This window comes from Pinus tabuliformis, chromosome 9 (genome assembly GCF_031772625.1).
Source record: "Pinus tabuliformis cultivar Carrire ecotype Pingquan chromosome 9, CPIR1, whole genome shotgun sequence".
Lineage (NCBI taxonomy): Eukaryota > Viridiplantae > Streptophyta > Pinopsida > Pinales > Pinaceae > Pinus > Pinus tabuliformis.
Window position 1 is genome coordinate 563,217,863 of NC_142307.1, and position 8,816 is coordinate 563,226,678.

General features: G+C 36.8%; 1 protein-coding gene across 1 annotated transcript; it reads right to left on the reverse strand.

Moving 5' to 3' along the window:
* Positions 1 to 852: 852 nt before the first annotated feature.
* Positions 853 to 2,831, reverse strand: LOC149149761 (uncharacterized). Its single transcript, XM_089439743.1, has one exon. It carries the CDS (start codon positions 2,814 to 2,816, stop codon positions 876 to 878), a length of 1,941 nt encoding a protein of 646 aa, XP_089295869.1. The 5' UTR covers positions 2,817 to 2,831; the 3' UTR covers positions 853 to 875.
* Between the last annotated feature and the right edge of the window lie 5,985 nt (positions 2,832 to 8,816).

An 8,816-nucleotide genomic window follows, 5' to 3' on the forward strand; every position in this document is an offset into this window, starting at 1 on the left:
ATTGAATTGGATTATTAAAATTTTGTTTCAAAATACAACCACTCGGTATTTTTCACCTATACAAATATTACTACCTCACCTATACAAATATTACTACCTGTGGAGGCGGAGGCCAAATGCGTGTCCCTGACCTGGACGATTAGTACTAATATCTATGGCCTGAAAACCTAATGCAAATTTGCCATTAAATTTATTTAATAACAAAGAAAAGTAAAATATTACCTCCAATGTAGATGCAAGGAGGCAATATTTTTCGGAACCAGCCAAGTTATTGAAGGCCTTCTGTAGGATGGGCAGAGTCCCAAGGGTTTCCACCTGTATCGCTAAATCCTTTACCTCCTGCTCTTCAGGAGACATACACTCTATAGATGGAGAATGTAAGATTTTGAGAAACACAGATAGATCTAGATCTGCAAAACAATAACAAGCTTGCAAGGCAAAGAAGAAAGCGAGCAAGAATTGAGAAAGAATGAAAAGTAAATCTACATTATGAGGTTTAGTATAAATACATAAAAGCACTTAAGTTAAGCTTAGTTGTGCATGCAATAACTAAAGCTAACTAAAGCTAAGTGTGCTGTGCCGCATGCATGCAAACAATGAGTTCACTGGACCTAATCTAGGTGCATGTACACCAGCACAACTAGTCTACAGCTAGTCTAAGTCTACGGCTAGTCTACAGCTAGTGCATGTACACCAACACCCCCCCTTAAGCGTAACTTAGGTGAGTGTGATGCAATAATGAATGAGTCCCGGCAACACGGCCATTTTAGGTACCCATATACAATGCATAAAAATGAGGAAAGAGGGAAAACCCAGTGGGAAGAAAACCCCCCTCAAATATAATGCAAAAATAGAGATAAATCTTCATGATATGATCATGCAGAAGTGGAATAAACGTTAAAATTGAAGCGGGAGATGTCGCTGGTGCTGATTTGGATGCCTCCACTCACTGACTTCACTACTGATCCTCCGCGGCTTACCGTGGCAGACTGTTGCCCTTCGCTGAAATCCATACTGTATGTGTTAATCCCCGCTGGAGCACTGAACGTCTGGGAAGCGCTCCCAGAATTCAACACTACCATGGAAGCGTCTGTCAGTACTGTAGTTACGTGTACTTTATCGCTCAGCTCATCGGAGTGCAACACCTTGCAACTGTCGATGGTGGCATTGGCGTTCTTGGATTGGGTGTAATAGAACAGGTAGAGAGCGTCCTCTGTCACGGCGGGCTCGCTGCCCGTCTTGTACCATCGGATGTAATGCTCGCCCAGATCCAGGTACGCCTGGTGTGTGAAGCTCGCCACGCTCTTGGCGTTATCGCCTTGGCTCAGCGGAGGTGCCACGTAGGAGCTCTCCAACCAGTCATTCCACGTGACGATCTCGACTAGAGGTGGGTTGAGGCTTATGATCTGCTGCCATCGGGTGAGCCAGAGGCCCGGGCCTTGATAATTGCCCTTCACTTGGCAATTGCAATTATTTTCGTCGGAATTCATGCACGCCGACGAGCAACAGCTATCGCTCTGGATGTTCTTGAAGAACCAAGGGCTCGGGGTAGCCATGTACACCTTACCCTTCTCGTTACAGGCCTGCAGATAATTGCTGTCCTTGTCACCCGACGGCGTCTGGAGAGCCGAGTCGTAGTAAGGCCAGGCCGAGGTGTCCCACGCCATGAGACCGGTTGGCCCTCCATGGGCGACGTGTAGGCGAATTCGGACCACCCAATCTGGGGGCCGTTCCAGCGCATAATCATCGATGTCAAGATCGTTGGTGAATCTGAGAGGAACTCCTCCTGCTTCAGTTGGTGAGCACGACATTAGGCTTTCCGCGGCGGCCTGTATGAGACTCGAATTGAAGTAGGAGTTGCCCTTCTTGCCGATGCTGACGACTGTGTAATTGATGCCGAGCTCGCGAAGCTCCGCCATGCGGCGCTCGGCCTTCTTCAAGACGAAATTGTTGTAACCGCCGCAGAGGCCGCGATCGCCCGTGACGACGACGATGGCGATCTTCTTGATAGGACGGATTTGCGTGAGAGGAATGTCGATGTCCTCGGTCTGGAGCTGGTCGTTGAGGTTGTAGAGAACCTGGACGAGGGTTTCTGAGAAGGGACGCCCGTTCACCACAGCTTCCTGAGCACGGCGGACCTTGGCAGCGGCCACTTTCTGCGCTTTGTTGGCAGTCCAGGACTCATTATCGGGGCTATCGGGGTGGCCCTTTTCTTGGGCGTCCAAACCCTCAACGATATTCGTGCTTCCCGCGCAGACCAGTTGATCGACGACGAAACCCGTGAATTCGAACTCTTGGTCATCATCGGGTTGTAAGCTTGTTTGCCTTTCAATCTCTCGCAAGTTCGAAATCGAATCCAGAGGATCGTCGTCTTCGTACTCACCACCGTCGGTTTCTTGGAGACCTTGGACGTAGTTGGTGGCGTACAGGCTGGCGACATGAGGGTCCTCCGGTTCTAAGCTAAAGCTTTCATGACAATTTCTATAGATTGCAATTGAATCCTCTACCATTTTAAGCATTTCATTTTGTTTTCCAAACAATTCTTCCAAAATTTTCCATACCTGATTTGGAGTTGAACATGATTCAACATAAAATAGCAGTTCCGGAGAAATAGAAAAACATAGGATGCCGAAGGCCTCGTCCATGCGATTGAAATATCTTGATTTCTCCACTGCCGATGTTGGTTCAACTTCCGTTTCCATGGTTATTCGAAATAAGCCTCTACTTCTGAGATGAAGTTGAATCTTTGGCTTCCATTCGAAATAGTTATATGGAGTGAGAATTGCCGATGGTGGAAACTCCAATTTAGACTCCATTCTTTGTTGTTGCTTCAATCTTCTGAACCTGCAAATAAATTGCTTGTGCACTGATTTACAAATCCCTGTGCTCTGATACCATGTAAGATTTTGAGAAACACAGATAGATCTAGATCTGCAAAACAATAACAAGCTTGCAAGGCAAAGAAGAAAGCGAGCAAGAATTGAGAAAGAATGAAAAGTAAATCTACATTATGAGGTTTAGTATAAATACATAAAAGCACTTAAGTTAAGCTTAGTTGTGCATGCAATAACTAAAGCTAACTAAAGCTAAGTGTGCTGTGCCGCATGCATGCAAACAATGAGTTCACTGGACCTAATCTAGGTGCATGTACACCAGCACAACTAGTCTACAGCTAGTCTAAGTCTACGGCTAGTCTACAGCTAGTGCATGTACACCAACAGAGAAGTCCCCATTTTTTTGTTGCTTGGTTCTTAACACTCGATTCGACCACGTTACAAGCGAATGTAAGTCGTGGATCCTTCGGATTTGAAAGGAAAATTCCTCTAATCTCCACGATCTTCTACTGCACTTAGTCTCCTCCCTGCTTTTGTGAAAATACGCAGTATAGAGTACACCGAAAGGCACTTAGCACGTGTCACGGGACCTTGCAACGTGTCATAATAGCGAATTGGGTTGTCCTGCAACGTGGCGTAGAGAAATTTACCCTAAGGAAGCAATCTGAACAAATTTCAGCGACACTACTCGTCGTACGGTTGGAAGTGCCAATTCCATTCCTATTTGTAGGTGATTCTTAAAACATCTCACCTGTGCAACTAGGCCCTATTTTGCACATAATATATCTGGTAATTTTAGAAGTATGGGCAAGGAACAATAAGTCTTGTTTAGAGACAAACTGGAAACGAATGCAATATTTTAATTGAATTGGGTTATTAAGATTTTGTTTCTAAGGTTAAACAGCCCATTCTTGAAATTTACTAGTTCGCATAGTCCACGAAAACAATTGCTTAAGCCTGAAATCTAAATATAAGAAAATCCTGCAAAAATAACTTTAAGCCTAAAATCTAAAATCAATAAGATTTGTACAAAAGAAATTTACTAGTTCGCAGAGTCCACGAAAACAATTGCTTAAGCCTGAAATCTAAATATAAGAAAATCCTGCAAAAATAACTTTAAGCCTAAAATCTAAAATCAATAAGATTTGTACAAAATCTGTTGAATTAACAAGAAAACAAAAAAAGCAGAACACAGTAATACATACATTTGGAAGCGAGGATTGAAGATGAAAAGCCAACAATAATTGTTGGCTCCTGCGTGAAAAGCCCAATTTAATGCCCTACCGAGGAATGCATAATCCACCAATTGCAGCAATTGCATAATCCATAATGTATAGAACTGATGGCATCCGCCTGCAATTGGCTCTTATGTATCTGCTTTATATTTCCTTAATATATAATATGATGATTTTCACTCTGAAAAAATAATCCACCAATTGCAGCATCCAATTAAATCCATGATCAGGCAAACCCAAAATTGGCAAACCCAAAATCAATGATGGATCAATCAGAAAGATACCTTCTATGGGCATCTCAACGTCGATCATTTATTTTGTACTATTTTATGTTTCCCTACGTAATGAATAATGCTGGTTGTTTTATGTTTCCCTACGTAATGAATAATGCTGGTTGTTTGTGATAATGGTTATTATTGGTCATGATTGAAGCTGTTTAATAAAAAATCATATCATCTTCACTATTTATTCAAAGGAAAATTATATTATTTAAAATAATAAGTATATATAAGATATTAGTGATCCATAAAACCATAGATTTTTACTAATATACATTTATATGTATATTACATTTTCAATTATGTTTTTCAGATAAATTTTTAATCTTATTATATTAAATTTTATTTTTAATTTATCAAATATAATGTTTATTTTAAAATCATTTTAACTTATAAAATATCGGAAACAATATTAAAATAATAACTTAAATTTTATATTAATTTTACAAATAATTAATATAAAAATGAAATGCAAACAGAAAAATAATTTATTTTTCTTTTCTTATTTTAGAATTTAAATCATAATCAAATTCATATGAAAACTCCTTAATATATATCGTATCAAACTGATTTAAACAGAATTATAAAACACATATTTTTAAGTCTCAACCAATTTATTACTATTACCAATCTACATTAAATTCTGCCGATCTCATACATCCCACCGAGTGCAGGGTGCACCAGCAAGGCTAAAAAACCAGTGGCTGAGCTTTATTGGTGTCCTTTTTTGACTTAGAGGGAGCTCTATTGGTGTCTATGTAAATATCTTTCTACGGTAATACCAACCCATTTTATTCCAGAAAAAAACGCTAAAACTGAACCGTATCTTCCAAAATCGTTATCTGACTTCAGCTGTCATCCTGATCACAACGGCTTTATGAATTTCCTGGCTGGAAACCTAATCACTACAAAAATTCAAATTCAAACCCTGTACTAACCTTCCAACTCCTAAGACATGAATCTCGTAATTTAGAGGAAATCTTCTATGAATTCACGACGGGAAGCCTTCATGTATGCCAAATTTGGCAGACAGACAAAATCCAGGCCGGAGATAGAGGCAAAGCGTCAAATATTTTCCGGCCCGGTAACTAATTAATTATCGAGATGCTGATTGGAATGCTAAATTTCAAAATCTTTGGCATCAATGATTTAAATTATACGAATAGTTAAAGCTCAGGCTTGAATTAGCATGAAATATTTGGGCGTTTTCTAACTATCCTAGGTTGGGTAGTTTTGAAGTAAATTTTGGTAGGATCTTATTATTTAAAGTGTGTGATTTGAAAATTTTTGAATTCACAACTCAAACTTCTTATTCAAAACAATCTTCAGAAATTCTTACAAAATTAGGGACAAATTTCAGAAATCCCTGCCAAATTAGGGACAAACCTCATAAATCCCTACCAAATTACACAAATTTAATTGGAAAGTAAAGTTAAAAAAACAAACCTTCAAATTTCAGGATTCATAAACTTACCGAAGGGCGAAATCTCTGTCGCGTTTAACATCAAGTCCACATTACTTCAACCGTAAATCTATAAATGCATTTAATATCATTGATGCTTTTATTACCAATGAATGAAGATCACGAAAATAGAAATACGTTAATGAGCCCTGGACCTACAGACCCTCTGGTGATTATCGTTAAATAAAATTTGATGTTAATTGACAATCGCGGTTCACGGCCCAGCGATGGTATGAGTTATCGGTAGAAACCCTGTGATCTGATTTTATCTGTGATCTGGACTGACTGATCAATGCGGGATTTGAGTGACAAACAATGTGATGGTAAAACTCATTGCGATATTTATTAACCTTTCAATAGTTTTCATGATATGGAATTTGTATAGCAAGCCCGCCCTGTATTATCTATTAAATTTCGCATCGTAAACATTGATTGGTGGCCTGTGGGTTTACCATTTACGTGGTCTCTTCATGACTATTTATGTTTTATTGTTTTGCGTTATATATGTAGTTATATACAAGGTGTATTGTGTTTATTATATATGTTATGCATTTTTTTTTATATATTATAGTTCATATAATAAGTAACATATTTACAATATATATAACAAATATAACACGTATTTATGATATATAATATAACTACATAATCATCCATCTCTTTAATAATAATTAATTTTAGAAAATTATAAATTCTAACAATTGAAAAACAAATTAAAAATATTTAAATTAAATGAAATCACTAACTTAAAATTTCCAATATCATAATAACTGATTTTATGAAATTTCAAATTTCATATTTTAAAAATTGAAAAGAAAATTGAAGTTACTCAAATCAGTAATCACTGATTTCATGAAATTTCAAATTTCATATTTTAACTGATGTTCTACATGTATGTGTAGTTGCAATAAAAAAGTACCATGAGAAAAGAACACATTATGACATTTGCATCCCTGCTACAAGATTAAAAGCCATAAGGACTACAGAAATTGAAACTTCGCTCAATTCACCAATTTTGAGCACATCTTGATGATGTGCTTGATACATCTGAAGCTTATTCTTGTTATGAGAGTACACCGTATACTTAATTTCTTTTTCCTACTTAATTGATATATTTAAGCTTCTTTCCAGTAACAGAGTTTACTCATTTGTTTAAACTTTCTCAAAATGTATTGAATATCTTATGCAAATTTATTATGCAATAGCCAATGAGTAACTTGTGCAGATTTATCGTGATAAGAAAAATGACCATTGATTTGTGTTTACAACTTGCACTCGCTCAATCTTAGTCGTTCATTTCTGGAACTTACTAGGTCATTGCAGTATTGAATTCACGACGTAGCGGAGCTCACATTGAGCGAAATCACTAGAAAAATAGAGGTAGCAGGAACTGGTTGCGAAAGAACATTTGTAGCATTTGTGCAATTTATTGAAGGTATGGCTTCTTGCAATATTTGTACTTTTCTCTTGTCTCTGGTTTCCTTTTGTGCAGTTTGGTAATTGTAACTTCTTTTCCTGTGTGTTGTTCTATGTGTTTTAGATTTTAAGATGAATATGTCTCATGCTATCAATGTTTATACATTTATTTAGGTTAATTCACTAGATTTTAATTTTCTTTTGGTTAGTAATGAATAGTATCGTTCAATGACAAGAATAATTTTCCTACCATCTCTTAAATTATTTATTTATGTGTATGTTTTCAACTCTATCAATAGGAATTTGGTCATTAACAAAATAAGAGGTATTTGTTATTCAATTCAAACAAAATGACAAATCCATTGCATATATTGTTCCATGATGAGAACCCCTCTAATGGGCACTATGAACCATTGTTGTAAAAAAAAATAGCTCAGTCAATTGTAATATGCAATGAATACCTTCCTCCTCCTTGCAAAGATTACAAACCTATTGGGAAATAATGAATGATGAATGCAAGGCCATAGATTGCATAAAGCAACAAACACTATATCCATTTGTGGAGATAGCATGTTATTTGCACTTTGTCATTTTACTGCACCTGAATTTGACATAGAAATCTTAAGACTTTTCATTGTGAAGTCATTCTACAATTCAATCATGTGCAATGCAAACGCTTTATTGCATTGCGTACAAAAATATCTATCAAAAGATGTCATACAAACTCAAAAAAAAGTTGCAAATTGGAAAACATACCTTATCAATATGGCAATGCCATTTGAAAAAGGTGGAATAGAAGGCGGGCCATTTTATTTGCAATGGGCAATGATATTATTCAAAGTAAACATACAAGAATGGTCCTCTGTAACTAGGAGCATTGTCAATTACTACCAATGCAACAACTTTTCAAGTCAAACATACAATATAGTGTCATTTGAAATAGATGCACTTCACACCCATTACGCACCTTTGTTAATAGATGGACATAACAACAGAAGAAATGTACATTGTCCAATTCTTCCAATAGAAACAATGTCATTGCACACGCAACATGGACCTATGTCAAAAAATGCACATGTGCATGAAGACGAATTGCAATATGGTATTACGCCAATGATAGAAGATATAAATAATAGGGTCAATGTATGGAGATTAAAACAACTAGCATGATTACAAACAAAAAAATATAAGAATTTATGCAAAAAAAAAATCACAGAATAACTTTTCAAGTCAAACATACAATATAGTGTCATTTGAAATAGATTCACTTCACAAACATTACGCACCTTTGCCAATAGATGAACATAACAATAGAAGCAATGTAGATTGTCCAATTATTCCAATAGAAACAACGTCATAGCACACACAACATGGACCTATGTCAAAAAATGCACATGTGCATGAAGACAAATTGCAATATGGTATTACGCCAATGACAAAGATAGAAATAATAGGGTCAATGTACGTATATTAAAACAACTAGCATGATTACAGACAAAAAAATATAAGAATTTATGCAAACAAAAATCACATAATAAACATAATTGATTATCCAAGCAAAACCCTATAACAATTTACCTAGCCAACATAG

Bases quoted from the DNA above. Each gene is read 5' to 3' on its own strand.
- LOC149149761 (XM_089439743.1), bottom strand. From the start codon at position 2,816: ATGGAGTCTAAATTGGAGTTTCCACCATCGGCAATTCTCACTCCATAT.